Raw genomic sequence first — 22,517 nt, forward strand, 5'->3', positions numbered from 1 at the left:
ACTTTGACACTTTCAAATAAAGTCCATTTAGGAACATCGTCACTCCACAGAGGTTTTTTTGGTTCTATCTTTTTGCAGCAACTTATGGTCGGTTAAGTTATGAATATCAGCCTAATCACCGTTTGTCAGCCAGAGCCACATAAACAGGATGGTCAGTGCTGAAGCATGTACATGGCCTAGCACTGAATATTTGGACATAACACCAGTGGCAATCAGCAAAACACACACCACTGCAATCTGAATATTGACCCCTTAGGGGTTAATAATGTACCCTGGGGGGGGGAGGGGAGAGATTCTCTTACTGGTACCTTCGTTGGATGGTGCCTCCAGAAACAGAGTCGTCATGTGTCAATCATGTCGTCAGTAACAGAATTGCGGCTGGCGTCAAAATTAGGCATCGTAAACGTAGTCCAGGGTTTTTCTGGCCTACATTTCTGGTGCCTACTTGTCATGTGAATCGCGACTACAGAGGTGTGTTCTGATACCTAAAGCCAATTTTGGCAATGGCCATGCCTACCATGGCCTTAGGCTCCAGAGGGCGCCTCCATAGCTGCGATTCCAACATCACTGTGGGTGGCAAAGGTAAGCCACCACATTTCCTCTCTTAATTTACGTTGGCTTTTAGGGTCACAGGACTCTTAAGTTAAGCAATGGTAGGATGCCTACCACCATCTAACTTTGGGTATCCCATTGAAAATCCAGCCTTAAGTTCCTTACCAAACACCACTTAGTCAACGCAAGAGAAATCAAATGTTTCCCCTGGGTACTATAAACAGAAAATATCTTGTTATGCTCAGAGAAATAAATAAGCATTAAACATTTGTTACATTTGCTGTTATAGCACTGAAGCACTTTTTAGGAAAATACAATCGTGCTTTGAGAGATTTTCTTCCATTAACCATGACAAATGTTATATTTTTTCTAAACTTGAATTACTTGAACACACATAGAATACTTGTGCAGAATAAGCAGACTTCATTTACACCATTGGTTGGAGGGGAAATGCATTGCCTTTCTGAAATTCTTAACTTCTCATTTTAACCTTTACTTATACCCCCAATCTGTCAACAAGTGCTTGTAATTTTATTACACTGTCCTGTAGTTTACGCAGGCTTGGTTTTATTTTACAGAGTCCTCTTAATGGACTGAATAAATGACAACGCTATTTAAACTAGTCTCCTGTTCCAGCCACAGCTGCAACTGGACTGCTATTTCGGAGCAAGCATCTTGACCTGAGCTGGCAGTGTTCTCAGTCCATCCAGAGAGAAATTGAAACAGACAGCAAAGGGGAAAGTAGAGCTAAGGAAGGAAGGAAGGATAGAGCTAAAGTCTATGAGGGCTGTCCAAAAAATATCAGACCTTAATTTTTCTTGCGTAAACAAATAAAGCTAGGGAGGCATGGTTGGGTGCACGTATGTAGGTGACCCTAATATGCATGCTTGAATTTTTTCCCGCCTGCAGAAGCTGTCAGTCGTTGGCAGACCGCCAATGAGTGAGGAAGTGTGAGCGCCATCAGATTTTCTTTTTTGACAAAATGACAGAAAAAGTTGAACAACGCTACTGCATTCAATTTTATGTAAAGCTTGGCAATTCCCAAGTGGAAATGATCCGCAAGATTCAACAGGCCTTCGGGGACGAAGCAATGGGCACCACACAGATAAAGGAGTGGTACAACCTCTTCAGAGATGGCCACACATCAGTGAAGAGTGAAGCACGTTCTGGTAGGCCCTCAACATCCAGAAATGAGATTGTCATTGGCCAAATGAGGACTCTGGTGATGCTGGATCATTAAATCACGATCAGAGAACTTGCAGACGAGGCGAGCATCAACATTGGATCTGTTCATTCCATTTTGACTGAGGATTTGGGCTTCAGGAGAATATCAGCAAAGTTCATGCCAAGCTGTGACCTAAATCCAAATAAATAAGTATCTGAATATATATATTTTTCCATGAATAACCCAGCTGCTTTAGAGAATGGATTCTAGTTTGATTTGAATTCTGAGGGGAGGTAGAATATGTGTTTTCTTCAGAGCATTTGACAAATCGCTTCTAATGAATCATCTGAAACAGGACAGGGGATAAAAGGGAATGGAAAGCAAGAAGATCTGAGGATGAGGTTAGCAAATGTATTACCTTGGGAATGCCAATGCGAAGGGTGTGGTTTTAAACAAGATCTAAATTCACAGCTGCAGCAAAGCAAACAGGAAATGGGAAATGAGTATGTGGCTAGTGACAAGGCATACAAATGAGACAGGACCCCAAGGATGTCAAGGGACAAATCAAGGAGACGGGGGGGGGGGGGGGGTAGGTAATCTTCAAACAGATACCGGGTGTCTACAGCAACACTGTAAACAACTGATACAAAGCAAAATTAGGACACTTTTTTTTTATTACTCACCGCACAAAAATGAGAATCTTCATATTCTGGAGTCATCTCTACAGTGACAAATTCCTTTCATTACCAGATATTCTGTAAAGTGTAAACTAATTAAAAAAAAAGCCCTAGAAAAAGAAAACAGTCTATCCATATGTAGAAGCAGCTTACTGCATCAACCAGCACCAGAGATGATATAGCTACATATTAGCCCATGAAAAGCAGCAGAAGAAAATACTACAAATGCCCAATAACACCAATGCATCTATTGAGAGATGCAGCTTGGAAAACAAACGAAGCTGGACTGCTACAGATCCTTACATGAAACCAGCAGAATAATGACCCCCTCCTCGTTCACATGCAGAACACAATATACAGAAAAAGTAGCCACATCTAGAAAGAGGCAAATGAAAACAGGAAACCCCCAAGAAACCAGACTCTGCTTGCACTGGAGAAATGGAAACAGAAACAAACACTTCCTCTTGCACTGGACAAAACACCGAAGATATGATACACACTTCCAAAGCTGAGAAAGAAAATCAAAGACTTCCCACAAAAGAATGAACCAGAACAAAGAAAAAAAAAAACCCTCTGCATTGAAAGATGGCAGCTACAGGAATAAAATTTGTAGCCTATCAGGGGCAAAATGGACCAGCACTAAAACCTGGAATTTGTCTCTTTTTATTATCTCTGGACCCTTTTCTTTTACTGTTACTACTTTGTATATGAATTATTTCCAATTTGTGCTTTGATCAATATAATGGATTATTTTAGCAACACACTGTAAATTATCTATTGACTGAACTCAAAAACAGATCTCGATCTTGAAGGCCATAAAAAGAAATAAACCAGAATTTTAAAATTACGAATGACACTTCACAAAGTGGGGAGGGGGGGGAAGTAAGGTATGCAAATGTGGGAAATGAAAGGAACGCAGTATACCATTGAAAAACATTTGCTCTCAGCTAGAATCAAATGTTGAAGCACTGTGTATTTACGGTATTTACTCTGTAGTTTCAGGGGGAACTGTGCAAGTTTTAGTAATCAGGAAAGATTAATACTACTGTAAGAATAAGATCTGGTACCACTGATTAAAAAAAGGAGCCAAAAGGCCTTTGCAACTGAATACTTTTGAAATATATATATATATATAAATATATATATATATATATATATACATATATATATATATATATATACCACTACCTATGGGAGACAAAGTCTGTGCCAACTGTAGTAACTTATCAGAATATTGCAAGTTAAGTGGTCGAGAAAAGAAAGACATGATGATAGTTGGGAGTCTAATTAAACAAAGGAAATAGATAAGCATTTTTTTTTAACTAAGACGGTGTCAGGTCAAAAGCGCGCCGGGACAAAGGCGCGCCCAGACAATTGAGCGGAGGCTCTAAATTACTGTTTTTAGGGCTCTGACAGGGGGGGGGCGTGGGGGGGGAACCCCCCACTTTACTTAATAGACATTGTGCCGCGTTGTGGGGGCGTTGTGGTGGGTTTGGGGGGTTGTAACCAACCACATTTTACTGAAAACTTCACTTTTTCCCTGTTTTTAGGGAAAAAGTTAAGTTTACAGTAAAATGTGGAGGGTTACAACCCCCCATATCGCCGGCGCGATGTCTATTAAGTAAAGTGGGGGTTCCCCCCCACGCCCCCCCCCCCCCCCGTCGGAGCCCTAAAAACAGTAATTTAGAGCGGCGTGCGCCTCCGCACTGCGCTCAATTGTCCGGGCGCGCCTTTGTCTTTCGTGCCGTTGTCTATGAACCAACTAAGACACTTGGATTGGAAGATGCAGAATGTTCATGTAGAAGCCTTCTATAGCACTTCTACATGTAAACAATAGCACTGATACTTCAAGTGTGGAGTAGGGAGTACGGTGGTTAGAGTTAAAACCTCAGCACCCTGAGGTTGTGGGTTCAAATCCGACGCTGCTCCTGGGCAAGTCACTTAATCCCCCCTTTGTCCCAGGTGCATTAGGTAGAGTGTGAGCCCACCGGGACAGATAGGGAAAAATACTTCAGTACCTGAATGTAAACCACTTAGGATATAAGTGGTTATATAAACAGTAAAAATAAATAAATAAATAAGTTTCAAGTAATAAACTGCAAACAAAGTGGAAAATAAAAATAGCCATCCTGGGTCAGACCAATTGTCCATCTAACCCAGTATCCTATTTCCACAGTGGCCAATCCAGGTCACAAGTACCTGGCAGAAACCCAAACAGTAGCAATATTTCACTTTACCGATCCCTGCGCAAGCTGTGGCTTCCCCCATGTCAGACTATGGACTTTTCCTCCAGGAACTTGCCCAAATATGGCTACTTGCCTGCAGAATTGCCAAGGGATGCACAATTTCGGAGGAGGCATGTTCTGGGAAGCCTAACAAACAGATGTGTATTTACTTATTGAGATTTAATAACTGTCTTTATAAAGACAGGCACAGTTTAACGTAAAATTTATAATTTTATTGTTAACAGCATAACAATAGTAAAAGGACCAAATACAAACAAAATACAATCAACAAGATAAACTTGGAGATATCAAATTGAAACATAACAATAGAACTAACAAGACATAGTATCAGAAATAAACACGTGTAACACAGTAGAACACTCATATACAGAAATATAATGTCAGTATAATACAAACGATACTATAATAGCATGGAGGGACATTCAAATAAAATATGAAATGATGTCAGCATAATATCAAAGAAACACCTAACAAGAATGTATTAGACATTTCAAAAAACAGAGATATGATGCTAATGCTGTTCTCACAACACAATGAAACATTTTAGCATGCATCCAGAGGGCCAAGTGCAGATGTATAAGACAGTCAACTGGGATAACTAATGGTTGGCTAGGTTCAAGGCAAGTTCTATGTATAATTAATCATTATTGCCCCCCCCCCCTCCCTTTGTCACAAAGTCTGCAGCAAGCTAGTCCAGGGGCATATAGTCTAGGATGAGAAATGCATATACCCCCAAATTCTATAAATGCCGTTTAGAATTGTGTGCTCAAATTTGTGCACATGTCCAATTCGTGCACACAATGCCAACCCAGGTCCGAAGAAGCTAGCTAGATCCCAAGCAATAAAACTGATTTTATGCTGCTTATCCTAAGAATAAACAGTAGATTTCCCCAAGCTATCTCAATAATGACCTATGGACTTCTCTTTTAGGAAAGTATCCAAACCTTTTTTAAACTCTGCTAAGCTAACTCTTCAACACATTCCAGAGTTTAATTACATGTTGTGTAAAGAAATATTTTCTCCATTTTTTTTTTTTTTAAAATCTACTACATAGTAGATTCATCGCATGCCCCCTAGTCTTAGTATTTGAGCTCTAATCAATTATCAGTTCAAATTGGGATTCATTTATTTTTATCCATGTAAATTTACGTATGGGGATCCAGAAGTAAATTTCATGTGTACATCCAAAAGTGTGTGTGTGTGGGGGGGTGCATGGCCATGGGAGGGTCTTGGGCAGATAGGGAGCATTCCCGCAACTTATATGTGCTTTTATAGAATAAGAGGGTTCTGCACCTAATTTAGGCACGAGGATTTACATTAGGGTTAAATTGTTGTAAATCCTTGTGGCTAAAGTTAGCCATGGGTCTTGGCAGTAAGGCCTGGATTCTCTATACAGCACTGATATATCATGTGTCAATCATGCGATGGCGCTGTATAGAGAATTGCGCCTCAGGGAAAGATAGGTGCCAGAAATGTAGGCCAGGGTTTTCTAGGCCTTCATAGTGGCGCTAGGCACTTCTAGGGGCGCGATTCCTGCGCTTTTCTTAAGGTACTGGTAAGTACTCTAAATTTAAAGAGATTTGCAATTTCAAATTGCATTTTCCTATTAGGCGCCAATAGAGCCTAATTTGAAGTGCCTAATTTAAAGCACCATTTGTAGAATTTCCCCCTAAGTGACATTCTATAAATGATGCCTAACTTTGGGTGCCATTTTTAGAATATCATTTATCTTACATAGTATTTTTACAGGTATATATATATACAAACAGAGTCTGGGTGGAGCATGGGAGGACACCCACTTGTGCAAGTGACTTATAGAATACTATAAGTTATCCCCCTAATTCTATATATGGCGCTCAAAATTATGAATGCAAATTTGGGTTTGCGCATAATCAATTATTGGCGCTAATTGGAATTTTATATGCACAACTTAGCGGGAGAGTGTGGCGCAGTTGTTAAAGCTACAACCTCAGCACCCTGAGGCTGTGGGTTCAAACCCATGCTGCTCCTTGTGACCCTGGGCAAGCCACATAATCTCCCCATTGCCCCAGGTACATTAGATAGATTGTGAGCCCACTGGGACAGACAAGGATAAATGATTGAGTACCTAAATAAATTCATGTAAACTGTTCTGAACCCCCTTGGGAGAACAGTATAGAAAATTGAATGAATAAATAAATAGTGTGAAACGTTTCTGTCTCTGGTAACCAGAGCTGGTATTGTGATGTCATAATGCCTAATTCCACCAATGCCTGAGAGCCAAACTCATCAGTGATGTCACAATGGCTTGATTGTCCTATTCTTGCCTCACTTTTAATACATTATGATTTCTAGAATGGTGCAGTGGTTAAAGCTACAGTCTCAGCACCTTGAGGACCTGGGCAAGTCACTTAATCACCCCATTGCCCCAGGTACATTAGATATTTTGTGAGCCCACCAGGACAGACAGGGAAAAATTTTCAAGTACCTGAATAAATTAATGGAAACCATTCTGAGCTCCCCTGGGAGTACCGTATAGAAATTGAATTAATGAATAAATAAATAAATAAATCTTTACAGATGGTATTCTATAAAGATGCGCCTGCACATCTTTACATGCAGATCCAAAAAGGGGGCATGGCTGTGAGAGGGGCACGGGCAGATCAGGAGTGATCCTAGAAAACACTCACACACTGCGCAGGAGAAGGCAATGGCAAACCACTCCTGTACTCTGCCTTCAAACATCATAGGGAGGATTTCTCACTGTGCATGACATCTTGGGTCAGTGGTCGGCTCGAAGGCATACACATACATACACAACCCCCCACCCCAAACTAAGCAAACTACACCAGGATAGGACTAACACCTGCCCTAAATGGTATATACCCATAGTATTGTGTAATAACAGGTGAAAATTTGACTTTATATATCAACCATTACAACAAGTTTAAGAACAGTTTGCACTAAAATTATTTAAATAGCTTACAGTTCAGTTTTACAGCAACAATCAAACAGAATAAAAATGACAGATCCTAAAAAGCACCTCTACATAAGCTAGTATTATGAGAAAATCACTATATTATAATACTTAGCAAAATGCAGTGAACAGGCAAGTCTATGACAACTTATTACATAGTACCAATCAGGTCTACAAGAATTACAGGCAAGGTATTCCATGGTAGAAGCTCAACATAAAAGGGGGCTAACATTATGGAAAAGCAGGAGAGAACCACGTTTTCGGAACTTTTCAAAATACAGAGTAACCAGACAGATCTGAAACAATTGCAGGCAAAGCATTCCACAGTGCAGGCCCAGCATAAGAAAAGGCTCCATTCCGTGTCAATGTCAATTGCACTGTATGTAAAGAAAGAAGAGCCAACAAACTTCGCTGCGAAGAGCAAAGTACTCTGCCACGATTTAGTGCTATTAATTTGTTCTTAAGACAGCCTGGTTGCTAAAGTTGAAATGCCTTACATACTATTTCTCACAGAAATAGGCAACCAGTGAAGTTCCCTGAGTAAAGGTGTAATGTGATTTTAAATGAGATCAAACACACAGCTGTGCTATGAAGCAACTGGAGCCTCTTTAGCTCTACCTTGGGCAAACCTGCATATAACACATTGCAATAGTCTAATCTGCTGATGACAAAAGCGTAGACTCATTTTATCAGATTTTCCTTTGTTAAAAGAGATCGTAGTTGTTGAATCAAACTAAGCTGATAATAACAAGATCTAACCACAGCATTAAGTTGTTTTTCAAATTTCAATGCTGAATCATAAAAAACTTCCCAAAGTAATTCCCCTCTAAACCTCCCCTTTTACCTCAAAGCCAATGGTCTCTTAAATCCTGAGCTTCCCCATCCGGAGTTTCAATACATAACAGTCTCTCGCTTATCTGACATTTTGGATTATCCAACATATCTAAGCATCGTCATTTATGTGCACACCAGTTTCTCTCCCTTTTCTGGTGCCGTGTTGGGTAAAAAAGTCAGCAGTAATACGTGATTCTTGGGCACAATAAGTCTGTAAACTCTTGCTACTGCTTCATCTTTTGAATCATGCATTCACAGAGCTTCCAATAGGGTGAGCTCTGCCCAATCCCACCCACAGCTCCACCCCTGGTACATCCCGATGGCAGCAATGGCACCAGCAGTCACTTCCCCTTCCAGTGGCAGCAAGAGATGCTTTAATAAAACCAGTCCCACGGCTCTTACCGCAGGACCAAATACAGCTGGTTCTATCATCCTGCTCTGATAGCCTACCCTCCCACTCAAACACTTTTCTCTACTATGCTCCTGTCCCAGTATGGTGCAGCACATAAAGAATGGGGCAGGAGAGGGGGAGGAAAGAAAAACAACAATCCTCTGCTCCAAAAAAGGCAATATTCCCCTCTCCAGTCATTGCCCTGACGTTTTTGATTCTTGAGAGGCATAAAGAGAGGATCAATGTCCAAGGGCAGAGCTTTGAATATGGCCCATGTGTACTCTGCAAGTTCCATGTGAAAGAAGGTCCTGCCAAGTTGCATTCTCTGCAACCCTCATGCATGCATAAGGTCATAAGAATAGCCTTACTGGGTCAGACCAATGGTCCAGTAGCTCGTTCTCACGGTAGGCAATCCAGGTCACCAGCACCTGGCCAAAACCCAAGGAGTAGAAATATGCCATGCTACCAATACAGGGCAACCAGTTGCTTCCCCATGTCTTTCTCAATAACAGACTATGGACTTTTCCTCCAGGAACTTGTCCAAACCTTCCTTAAAACCAGCTACGCTATCCGCTCTTACCACATCCTCTGGCAACGCGTTCCAGAGCTTAACTATTCTCTGAGTGAAAAAAAATGTCCTCCTATTGGTTTTTAAAGTGAAAAATCGATCCACTTGTACCCGTTCTACTCCACTTAGGATTTTGTAGACTTCAATCATACCTCCCCTCAGCCGTCTCTTTTCCAAGCTGAAGAGCCCTAACCGTTCACGTCTTTCCTCATACGAGAGGAGTTCCGTCCCCTTTACCATCTTGGTCGCTCTTCTTTGAACCTTTTTTAGCGCCACTATATCTTTCTTGAGATAATGAGACCTGAATTGAACGCAATACTCCAGATGAGGTCGCACTATGGCGCGATACAGGGGAGATCCGGATAATTACAGACCGGTAAGCCTCACTTCAGTGCTGGGTTTTTTTTGTTGTTTTTTTTTTTTTACTAAGGCGCACTAAGCACGGTAAATCCTAACACACCCATTATATTCTATGGACATGTTAGCATTTAGCGGCCGCTAAATCGGCTAACGCGCCTTAGTAAAAGACCCCCTAAGTCCTTTTGTTTTAAAAAATATCATACAGTCCCTAGCAACTACATCTACCACTGTATGCACTGTACTTCTTATACAGCTTATGCAGCTCTCCAGCTCCAAATGTACATCCAGCTAACCAGATACAGCTAGTGGAATTTTTAAAGCACACATGTGCTATAAGCAGGCACTCATTTTCCTAGTCTAATCAGCAAGAAGCCTCGGGCAGAAGAAATTTAATACTGTAGCTCTAACCTTTGCCTGTACATATCATTTGCTATCTCCTGCCCTAGCAGAAAACAATATGAAATGTAAGATGCTCTGTTAGCCACCCCCCAACTCCCAATGTCATTCAGACGTGCGCTTTCTTGAAAAGTCCCAAGTGCTGCATCTTCGCTTTTATAAACAGGGGTTGAGTGGCACCAAATGAATAAACGCACACCAACTATAAAGAGAAAGCGAGTTCACGTTATCCCTCGGGCACAGTCAACACAACTATTCTGTTGCCATCCAAAAGACCTGTCTATTTCGAATCAAAGGTTCGTCTTCCTCTCCTTCCCTTATTTTTCACGACTGCAACCGACAATCCAAAGGACTGAATTAAGCTCAAATTATCGTTGCATGCTTAGAAATATTCCAACATCGAGCCAGGCTATCTGCAACGGTAATTACAGGTGACCTTAACATCTGTCCTACATCTTAAGATGTCAAACCAATCATGGCAAGAGCGGACATGTGAAGGAAAGGCTTCATATAGGACTGCAGCACTGACAAGGATTAAAATCCTATAGGATCAAAGGGCATCTACAGAAATTAGCAACAAACTCACTTGATCAGTCAGTGACTATGGGGCACTGTTGCCTCTTGCACCCTCTCTTAATCTGGTTCTGAAGTCTCAGCTACACTAAAACAGGGGAAACAAATCCACAAAAATCAAACAAGCACATTGAGTCATTGAGTTACTTTGGATGAATGAGTTATTTTGGATGAATAAAGACATTTGGATTAGAGAATGACACGGTGACAAAATTCATCACCGTTCCCGTCCCCGCGGATAACCGCGGGAAACCGTCTTCATGTCATTATGTAAGGAGAGAGGGAAGAATCAGAGTATAATTGGGCACAACACTGACCCGCAAGCTTTGCTTTGAAGAATGCTGGTGTAGAAGGACTGAGGTTGAAATAGACACTAGAAAATGGCATGGGATTATTTCCCGTGGTTATCCGCGGGGACGGGAACGGTGATGAATTTTGTCACCGTGTCATTCTCTAATTTGGATTTATCAGATGAGTTGAAAGACACTTTTTGTGCACCATTCTGATTGGACATTTCCACTTTTGCTCTTGCTTGTCTGAAGTCTCAGCTAACAGACTATGGGCTCCTTTTACAAAGGTGCGTTAGGGCCTTAACGCGCGGAATAGCGCACACTATATTGCCCCGCGTGCTAGCCGCTGCCGCCTTCTTTTAAGCAAGCGGTAATTTTTCAGCTACCGTACGCTATAGCGTGCGCTAATTCGGTGCGTGCGCTAAAAACGCACGCGCACCTTTGTAAAAGTAGCCCTATATCCATGGTACATATACACATACACAAGGAGGGGGGTAATTGTATAAGAAGGCACATAAGTTAATAGAGCAAGAAGGCACCTATTTAAAACGTAATTTATAAAGACACAGATGCCTCTATATCTTTATAAAATAGTAGCACAAATCATGCAGAAATCTCACCTAGACTGAAGGTATGGACATTTACTTTAACCTGTTTGATGGCAGACATAAAAATTAGACACATGTATTTTATATTAATGACTCCTCCCATGGTTTATCTTAACTCCTCCCCTGAGTATGTTTATTGTAAAAATACACGCTAACCGGCTGGCACCACACATATTCCCTTTTACACACCTAAAACAGCATTTTAGGCATGACACAAGGTATACAAAATCACCCTTAAGATGTCTGCATTTACCAGCATTATAATACTGTACTTTATTGAAAGCTTTGCTTCCTGTTAAAAAGTACTATGAGAAATGAGCAGCAGAGGACACAAACAACAGGTGGGTGCCTTATATTTGGAAGAGAGCAGAAAAAGATCCATTTCTGGAAGCTGATAAGCTAGGAAAGATTCTACAAATCCAAATAGCCAAAGGCTAGGCATATGCTAAGAGCCATATTTGATATAAGGCGCCCCAAAAAATCAGCGCTGACTAGAATGGCAATTAGCGCAACTCTATAAAAGGTACACAGCACCTTTTAGAATTACGCTAAGCACCAGTGTATCGCATAACTTTTAGGCGAACCCATTGTGTCTAACTTGTGTGTGCACTGGGTGTATTCTGTAACAGTGTGCATAAATTTTAACAATGCCCATGATCCATCCATGCTCCTCCCCTGGCCGCACCCCCTTTTCAGATTCATATACTACAATTGGCATGCAGCACTTTATGGAATACTGACCAAGTTGTGCGTGTAACTTTTAATTAGTGTCTATTATGTGAATTGCCAATTATCAGCACCAATTAGGCTTATTAAACAATTAAGTTGTGCATGCAAATTGGATGTGTGCACCAATCTGCGTGCAGAACATATACAGAATTGGGGGGGAAATGGTTAGAAGAACCAAAAAGTGAGGACCATCCTATCATTCTATAAGATCACTTGTCAGCACTGCTCTGAAAAGTCAGAAAGCAATAACTCAAATTGTTGTCAAAACTAAGCTAACTTGCCAGATATCCTGTAGTTTACTGTGTATTTCTTAATATGGAAGCCATCTGGATGCATTTTCAAACCTGCAGCAAAAGTTCAAAAGGGGGGGAGGGGATATGTGAAGCTAGAATACAGTACTGTATTAGTTTGATCAAGAATTACATCATGGGGATTTATTCAAAGAAATCAGTTTTTTGGACTTTCCTTGAAGTTGCATGCTGAGCAATTACTGTATTCTGGCTTTCCAGGGCAGAGCAGACCTCTGGATTAAGGGCTTCAGGTCTGTGTGGCTATCCTCAAAGAGGATGATAAAACAATAGAGATAGCACAAATATGGGTCACATAGATAAGAGGATACAGGCTCTCCCCTATCCTAAAAGGATCCCCCTACTGGGGATATTACATTAGAAAAAAAGGACATTTATGTATTTATTTTCTTTAGACATAATATACACTGTCTTACACTGATACAAAGCAATATTTAAAAAAGGAAATTTAGGGGGGAATTTATCTAGTACAGGGGTAGGCAATTCTGGTCCTCAAGAGCAGGAGCCAGGTCAGGTTTTCAGGATATCCACAATAAATATGCATGAGATAGATTTGCATCTCAAGGAGGCAGTGCATGCAAATCCATCTCATACATATTCATTGTGGATATCCTGAAAACCTGACCTGGCTCCGGCTCTCGAGGACCGGAATTGCCTACCCCTGATCTAGGGGAACTAACTAATTTAGCGTGCACTAAACATGTTAGCACTTGGAACGCTAAGATGCCCATTATATTCCTATGGGCATCTTAGCATTTAGGGCACACTAATCATTAATGGTAACTAGATCAGTTAGCACCCCTTGAGGGAGTCCCCCCTTAATTGCATTTCACAGATATAAGGACCCTAATGGAATGTGCAGAACCAAATAGACCATGGGAGCCTCCTCCATAACGCACAGTAGTAAATTCAAGCATATTCCAAGAAAGAGATTCTCTGTGGTAAATGTTTAGTATATTTTCCCGTCAAAACGAATTATGGCTACAACACCGTCAATTCAAAAAGGGAACTATATATGATTTTCTATGAAAAAGATATTGAGACTGATGACTACTCTGAAGCAAAAAATTTTCAAATCCAGCAATACTGAATCATTCCCACATGCTAATTTCACTGCTGCAGAGCTCCCGACTGGCACAGATATCCCTAGGTCAAAGGTGCTTAACTGGCCCCTTAGTCCCAGTAAGGTTTTCCAAATATTCCCAATGGGTATGCATGAAATATATCCTCCAGTGCATGCAAATATAAGTCATGAATATTCATTGAGGACATCCTGAACATCCACCTGGCTAGAGGTTAGGAGGTCTATAAACTGGTCAAAGTTTCACGTAGAGAACTGCTGCTATTTAGCCAGAAAGTTGAATTCTCCATCAACCACTCAAATGAAAACTCACACATTAGAAAATGAAATAATTCTGGTATACAGTCAGCCATTACTTAGCGCCCCTTTTATCAAGCTGTGCTAGAGATTTTTAATGTAAGCCGGTACGCTTGATAAAAGGAGGAAGAAGGGGGTTAGTCTTAGAAATTCACTAGAAACCTGAAGCCCAGATTGAAAATTGTTCAAAAGGTGGAAAAGCAATCACCTAAGAAATGGACAGCATACATTTTATATAGGTATCAATAGAAAACACAAATGCATTTGATTTCATCTGCAACAAAACCACAGTTCTTTTATATTCCAGATATGAGTGATTATCTGATGCTGAAACCACATTTAAAGTATTTAGAAAAATATTTGTCCAACTGTTTAATCTACCCATGTAAATCTTAGCAGCAATGAAAAAGGATGGTTCTAAATTTTTTAAAAAGTATAGAAACAATGCGACCATTTTCACGGCTAGGTACAAGTTTTCAGATCAACAACTTCTCTATCCAGGTAAGTACATGGAGCACAACTTATGAACATAAAGATGAAAAAAAAATTGTGTTTAACAGAATTTATATTATCATACAACATGAAACAAAAAACAAGCACAATGCCATTTTCCTCAGAGGAAAGAACATATTGAAGGAAAGGGGGCTCATCTCATATCACTTTATTTCAACAGCATTCAAAGAGTAACAAATAAATTTCCCACCTGTCCTACAACGTGTTGTCTGGCTTGATTTCCCAATACACTTGTTTATAAAACCACAACTTAACAGTTCCTGAAAGAATGTCCCATATTTACAACATTGGGTGCAAGCCCAGGATTACAGCAGCTTGCTCTCGACATGTCAATAACCATCAACACTGTGAAGCCAACACCGGGAGAAAACAAAAGCTAGTTTTGTAATCTGTGGACTGTCTAAAGCAGAAGTTAGGCATGCAGATAGAGGAATTCACAAGGTACAATCCAGCCTTAAGAAGCAAATTTTAAATCACTTACAGTCTGTAGAGCTTCGGGTTCCCCAAAAAAAGCAGCTCTGGGAATACTTGAAGGTTATTTCGGTTCAGACGTCTGCAGAGAGATAGTAACAGTTGGTCAGTTGTTGAGGCACAATAGTAAGGACTAGCAGCAGGAAATGCATGGCAGGCTTGTGATATTTGTATAGCATGGAACCAAACATGTTACTGGCATGCCTGAATGCCTTGATCCCACTGGAGGATGAATTAGCTAGCAGGTAATACTACTCTAGAGTGTGAGCCATTTCAGGACAGGAAAATACCTACTGCACCAGAATACTGAGATGACAATGAAAAGGCACGAGCTAAATATTTTTTTTTAAAAACTTCAAAAACGTTCCTGGGTTGTTGTTGTTTTTTCTACCTTCTTAGCCCTTTTTCTCATCAGTGTTTTGCTTCTCATCACTCCCTTCCCTAATGAGCTGTATATTTAAAGTCTGGGTTTTGTTACTCTCAGTGAAAGGGAAACTAATGTTATTCTCTTTGTATTACCAAAAGCAATGTAGCTCAACCATAACAGGTTTTCCTCAAATAGCAGGACTGATATAGCACATAACTGAGTGACATCATTCAGCGGCTCTGGAATGAACTGCTCTCCCAGAACTTAAAGATAGATTTTATAACCTGGGCACTATATTTTATTTAATAAAATTTTATACCACCTCTTCTTGGATTCAATATGGTCCATTACAGATGGTCTACATACTGTATACAAAAAAAATATATTGAACGGATCCAACAAGAATTAGAAATTGCATCTTTCAAGCTGTAAGGGAGAAACATTTTTAAACCCTTCTGAAATTAAAATAAGGTTTCTTCTCTTTTAAGATCTACTGGAAGCTGATTTCAAAATTCAGCTGAAGCCACCTTAAATGCACTTCTCCACCACCTCATTACCGTATTTTCACTCATATACCGCGCACTCGTGTAAAACGCACACACGGGTATAGCGCGCGGGAAACTGTAATTTATGTAGAGAAATTTTTATATACCGCGCACACCCGTATACCGCGCATGCTGCCCCGACTCTCCCGTTGCCGCCCGACTCTCCTTTTGCCCGCCCCGACTCTCCTTTCGACCGCCCCGACTCTCCTCTGGCCGCCCTGACTCTCCTTTTGCCCGCCCCGACTCTCCTCTCCCCCCTTGAAGGTCTGCCTGTCCCCCCTTGAAGTTCTGTCCCCATCCTGAAAGCCTGATGCCTCCCCCGACGCCCAATTCATCAACCGGAAGGACCGCTCGCACCCCCACCCCGAAGGACCACTCGCACCCCCCACCCAAAGGACCGCTCGCACCCTCACAGCCTCCCCCCCCTCCCCCTCCCGCATGGAGAAGCTGTCTACCTTGTTTCCGGATGCCAGTGAGCCCAGCTGCTTCCTCTGCCGGCGGTCCTGCCCCTTCTCTGAGCCCTGCGCTACGCATATTTCTCTTCCGGCGGTCCCGCCCTTTCTCTGACATCAGAGAAAGGGCGGGACCGCCGGAAGAGGAAGCAGTCATCACTTCATTGTCACCAAGGCCTCCTTTTACGAAACTGCGATAGCAGTTTCTAGCGCAGGGAGCCGCACTGAATGGCCCGCGCTGCTCCTGCGCTCACTGAGTTCCTATGAGCGTCGGCAGCAGTGTGGGCCATTCAGCATGGCTTTTCGCGCTATCGCAGTTTTGTAAAAGAGGGGGAAAATCACTTAAAACTGTTTAGGTAGGAAGTTCTGTCCTGTGAAAAAAATTAAACTTCTCTGGTATATTAAATATCTATTGTCAGGCCCACATAGAAGAGTCTACCTCTTATATCTCTATTCATGCCTCATCAGTGCCCTTCATGCACACAGGAAAAATAACCAATACCAATTCCCAGAGTTGCTGCTGAAGAGCAGGAAGGTACTGAAGGATTTTTTGCCCATCTTTGCAAAGGATGTTCAAGTTAGTGTACAGCATTATCAACATTCAGGCACATTAAGACCTAACTGCAAAGGGCTTACAAACGAATTTACAAGACGTGTCACTAGGGGTTAGAGTGTAAAGGGGAGGGCCTGAGAGAGGGTGGAGAAGAAGATTTGAAATCTCCGCAGTTAGGAGTCCATTGATCTAACCACTAGGCCACTCCTAAGGTTAATCCCTACGTGACATGGTTTTAATCATCAAGTAAATAGAAATTTCTAGAATGCACAGAGGGCAGGATTCACTAAAGTCCCCAAATCTATCCTATTCGTGTCCTATCCATTTCCGAGTCATTGTAGCCGATCGATTCAGTAAAGCTTGTCCACGCAAATGATCCAATCGTAAACACGCCGCTATTAGCGCTGAAACATCGATTGACGCGCGTGCGCACTATATCCCTGTTGGTTTTGAAGCTCATAAAGCATGCGCTAGCTCTTTAGGACTTCGCTGCGTAGAAATGGGGCGGAAGGAAGGGGGGAGGGATAGCTGGCCCATGAAAGTTTTATCTGATTTTGGATTTTTTTTTTTGTTATTTGGCATTGATATTTGAAATGTACAATGTGCAAGGAGAGCACGGGGTTAATCCGCGATTTTCTCGCAATGCGCATTACAAATCCGAGATTCACTCCCGCGCTCACTATGCGCACTCCAAAAAAAAGAAATAAAAATTATTTCTAACGCTTATGCACATGAAGATTTACATATATTTAAAAGTTTTGATATATTTAGGATTTTTGGAGGGGTTCTTAACATGCATGCGTCAGTTGCTAGGCAGAAATAGCTGGCGAGGATGTAAACGACTGGTCCTCAGCAGTCGTAACCTTTTGGAACGGAAAGGACAGTCGATTTGGATGAAATGGTTTCATGAATCAACGCGTTAAGAAATTTACATGCCTTTTTACTCATTTGCATGCACAGATCGGATAGGGTGCGGATGGGGTCTGGAGGAAGGTTAGTGAATCGAGCCAGAGTCGGAAAGTGAGCGCAAACCGAGCGGTACACGATCGGTTTGCTTAGTGAATCGAGCCCAAAGTCAGGCCGTTGTCTCAACATCACACCTTTGAAAGCAATACATTAGAAAAAGCATACCTCCTAGCATTATGACCAATGGCTTAATCTATTAACCATCCAAAATGAATTTATTCCTAAGGAGGTGAGATTTTAAAAGGGTAGTTACTAGTGAGGCCCTTAGGCTGGGAAAAAAAGGCTTACCACAAAATGGGTTAAAGCGTTTAGCAGTAATTTGCCTGTCAGCATGCACTAATCACATGCTATTTAATTTGGGGGATTATATTTTCAGAAGGGAGGGATGGAGCACTATCCGGATAGAGTATTCGCATTAGTGCACTAACTGGATAATGCAGGCTTAACCAGGAGAACTCAGTGCCTCCTAGATAGAAAAATTAGTATAAGACTTTTTGATAGGGTTGCCAGATTTTGTCCTCAGAAAAAGAGGACATGTAGTTCCGCCCCATTCTGTCCCCCAGCCCCATCCATAGCCCTGCCTTGTTTGGCCCACCCCTGGCCCCACACAAATCCCATTACTTCAGGGCGGTGTCTGAAGATAGCCTAAGCACGGATGTGACACAATGACATCAGGTCGCATCCACGCTTGCTCAGATGTCCTCCAGACACGGCCCAGAGCTCAATGGTTTTCAAAACCTGGACAAAGTGCTGGGTTTTCAAAACCCATCCAGATACCTGGACAGACCTCTAAAAAGAGGATACATCTGGGCAAATCCAGACATACGGTAACCCTAATTTTTGGGCCACATTAAAAATGTGCTTAGCACGTTTAAACACACAAAGCCCATTTTTTAACACATTTTAATAAAAGGGTCCTAATATGTGTTTTCCCTTAACACACAGTTTTTTCCACATACGTGTGGAGGGGCATAATCAAAAGAAACTTCTAAGTCTGTCTGGGCCTAAGTCGCAAGTCGCCCAAAGTCAGACACGGGAAAAGGTCCATTTTTTAAAAATACGTCCAGCATATTTTTTTTTCTGAAAATCGTCCAACTGTACGTCCAGACTGCCATCTGATCGTCCAGACCACTAAGTCATCCATCTTTATACCCCATTTTTGACCAAAAATTTGTCCAACTCAAAAACGCTTAGAAAAAGACCTTTTGGGTGTGGGAGGGGCCAGAAAAGTAAGGGACTGGACACCCAGACATGGCACCAGAGTAGTGGGGTACTTCACAAAAAGGGTCCCACATACACATCTCACTACATCTCCCTTATAGGTCATGGTGAGCCCCCTAAAACACCCACAGAATCTACTAGACCTACCTATCTACCACCCCAATAGCCCTTATGGCAGTACAAAAGAGTTAGGGCTTTTTTTGGGAGGTGCACATTTTTCACCATGAATGCAGTGTTTAAGAGTGGCTTATGGTCCTGGGTCCTCCTTTCTATGGTTCACTAACCCACCCCCAAGATCACTTAAGCCACCTCTGTGCAGCTCTACTAGGCTTTCCTATGCCAGGCTGCCAGGTGCTGATGTTCTGGAGGCAGAAATGTAAAGTTGTTATTAAGATTTTTAGGGGGGAGCCAGTGATCACTGGGGCAGTGTGTGGGGGTCTCTACTTTGTGTCTGCAGTGCTTATCTGGTCACTTTGGATACCTTCTTGTAGGCAGTGTAGTAAAACTTTCAGTTATACATGCAGTACAACTAAGTTAAGGATGGCCCACATCCCGCCCTCGAACCTCCTCCTGAAATGCCCCTTTTAGCTCTGGTCGTTCAGCAGCACTGTGAAGGCCTAGGTCATTTTTAAATACGTCTAAAACCCGGTTCGATTACCAGCACTTGGACGACTTGTCTTTTAGATCGGCCAAGTGCCGATTTAGGCCGGTTTTTAGATGTTTTTCAGTTTCGATTATGAGCCCCATAATGTTCATTAAATAGAAGCATTGCACATTATTTTATCTAACATGTTATTTTATCACAATGCAAGCTACATAATAAAATGCAAAGCATGCATGTGCTTGCAAAGCACCTCATTATTATGCAAATTGAATAAGGCAGCTTGCATTTAACTTCAGAAACTGAGTTATTTTTCCTCCCTTGGAGCCTCAGTATCTTTTATTGAGTCACTCAATACAATTGTACAGGAATTTCAAAAAACATCCATAAAGATTCATAGAACAACAAAAGAAGAGACATATTTCCCTCTTTTAACACCTCCCAGCCCAAGAAGTCATTTACAGACTAATTTCATCTTTTCCTTTAATCTCAAACCCACTATTACTATACATAATATCTCTTACTCCCTATATTCCTACCACTTTCTTTCATAAAATACTCCATCATTTTACAACTCCAAATTAATAAGGCAGAACAAACTTGCATCATTATAGTTCCCAGTTAGGGGTCCCAAATGTTAATAAATCGTCTATAGAAACAGCTGGATTATTGTCTAAGAAACATTACTGGGAATATTCCTTCAAGTAGTGTGGGTGTACAGAAACAATCTCCAGTCATTGTTGTCCACTAGGCTGCTGGCATCAAAACAGTGCCAAATCTCGGCACTCTTGGTGTATTACTATTGAAAGGAGTGGACCAGCGGCATTTTGAATTCATGTAAACCATTCTGAGCTCACTTGAGAAAATGGTAGAGAAAATCGAATAAATAAATAAATGACATTTTCTGTGAATTCCCTCTCTACTACAAACATCAAGAGTGAGTGTGTGTGTGTTTGAGCTATTGTAAAGTTATGCCTTAAATGTTTCACAATATTATTCCCATTCGCCTCTCATAGATTCCCATGCAAAGGTCCAGCAGCAGTATGCACACAGAAGGCAGGATGCACAAAGCTCCAACACCATGGTAAAAAATACCGCAGTGGGGGTGATTTTTTTTTTTTTTTTTTTACTGGTGATGCTCATCACCATAGCATGCAAATTATATGCATGCTATTTGTACAGAGCATCACCGGTAAAGGGGGAGGAACTCTGCCTGACGCTGGCTCAGAAGAGCAATCGCTAGCACAGCTCCTCCTCCTGCCTGTCTGAACTGCCATTAAAAAGCAGCCCCCTGCTCTTCCTGCCTGCTGGTTCAGCTGATTGGGGCAGGGGAATCCCTGATCAGCTGAGCTGGCAAAGATCCCTGCTTTTATTTATTTTTATTTTATTTCAATGTAACACATGCACAATGGCTGTGACCATTGAAATCATGGCTCCACTACAGATACCAGCAGTTCCAGAGCCCAGAGTTGCCTGTAGTTAACGATTGTAAACAGGAAGGGGTCCCTTTTGTGCATCTGCCAGTAGTTAACAATTGTAAATGGGGGAAGGGGTGTTCCATTTTGTGCATTGCAAGAACAGCTCATTAGAATACTAATGAGCTCTTTGTGGTACATTTGCATAGGGTTCTCCTTGGCTGCTACAGGAGGATCCATAGCAGCCAAGGAGAACCCTTTTGAACATTGGGAGAATGGTTTATGTGCCAGTAAGACTGCTTTAACATGTCTTACTGGCAAGGAAACTTTTGTGCATCAGGGCCAGAGGTAGGTGCTGGCTCAGTTCTGAACTGGTATGATTATAATTATACAGAGTGCCAGGATACTAGGCTGCCACAAGCGTGCTACATAAATTGTCTCATTAATGGAACAGTGCATAATGAGGGCACCAGAGTACTCTTCTTGGTTCATTCTCTAGTTGCTCTAATGTCCTCTCATCATCCAGAATTTTTAAGATTGCTATTCTACCAGCTCTGTGTCTTGGCTATTTATTTTGCTGTTGCAGTGTTCTGCCAAAATTAACTATGCTCAACAGAATTCATCACCACATTAAAAAAAAAACAAAAAAACTAGAAAAAAAAAAAAATACTGAACGCAGCAGCGTTGGGGGGTCTACTGGTGACTATAGTTTGACACTGGAAGAATTAAGCCTGTATATGTCAGCTTACTTGGTATTTTCTAAGTGAATTTTCTAAAATGACCAATCCACACAAAATTATTATCTACAGGAAAACTTCTTATCTAATATTACAGTGGCAAAAAGGAACCTATCTAATCAAATAATACAAAAATCTGTAAATCCAAAAATGAGCTCCATTTTTTTTTTTTTTGTTAGGCCAAGACAGAATGTTCCATAAGAGGGGCAAAGCCAAAGCAAGCAGTCACTTAGCTGAAAGGAACAGGACACCGACCAGCAAACACTGCCACAAAGGATGAGCACAAAACAGATGTGGGAAAAATAAACAGCCTTCAGGGCTTTGGAATTCGTCAAAAGGTCTGCAAAGAGCAAACAGGCCTTCTCACCACAATTTAACTTGGAGAGCCATAAAAATAAATAAATAAAAGGCCTAGTGAGAAGCCAGCCTGATGCCTGAATAAAACATGCAGCTAAGAGTTAGACTGAGCCTTGGCATGGGCAGCCTGAGCTTCAAAAGATTTTATGTTTCAGACCTCTCCATCACAAAGCTTTTATCTCCTGCAACTGTAAAAACCAGTATAAAGTCTGAGGATCAAACTGTAACAACTGATTGCCCCCTTTTAAGAGGCACTTGCAGCAAACTTTTGAATTTAAATTTTCCTAT

At 41.5% G+C, this 22,517-nt stretch overlaps 1 protein-coding gene across 1 annotated transcript in view; it reads right to left on the reverse strand.

Annotated features, from left to right (window-relative positions):
- SLIT2 (slit guidance ligand 2) overlaps positions 1 to 22,517 on the reverse strand; it is an 846,763-nt gene that overhangs the window by 737,229 nt on the left and 87,017 nt on the right. Inside the window, exon 4 of the mRNA XM_033948663.1 lies at positions 15,026 to 15,097. Within this exon, the coding sequence (XP_033804554.1) occupies positions 15,026 to 15,097 (72 nt within the window). The remainder of the gene's footprint in view (positions 1 to 15,025; positions 15,098 to 22,517) is intronic.

Source organism: Geotrypetes seraphini, chromosome 1 (genome assembly GCF_902459505.1).
Source record: "Geotrypetes seraphini chromosome 1, aGeoSer1.1, whole genome shotgun sequence".
Taxonomy (NCBI): Eukaryota; Metazoa; Chordata; class Amphibia; order Gymnophiona; family Dermophiidae; genus Geotrypetes; species Geotrypetes seraphini.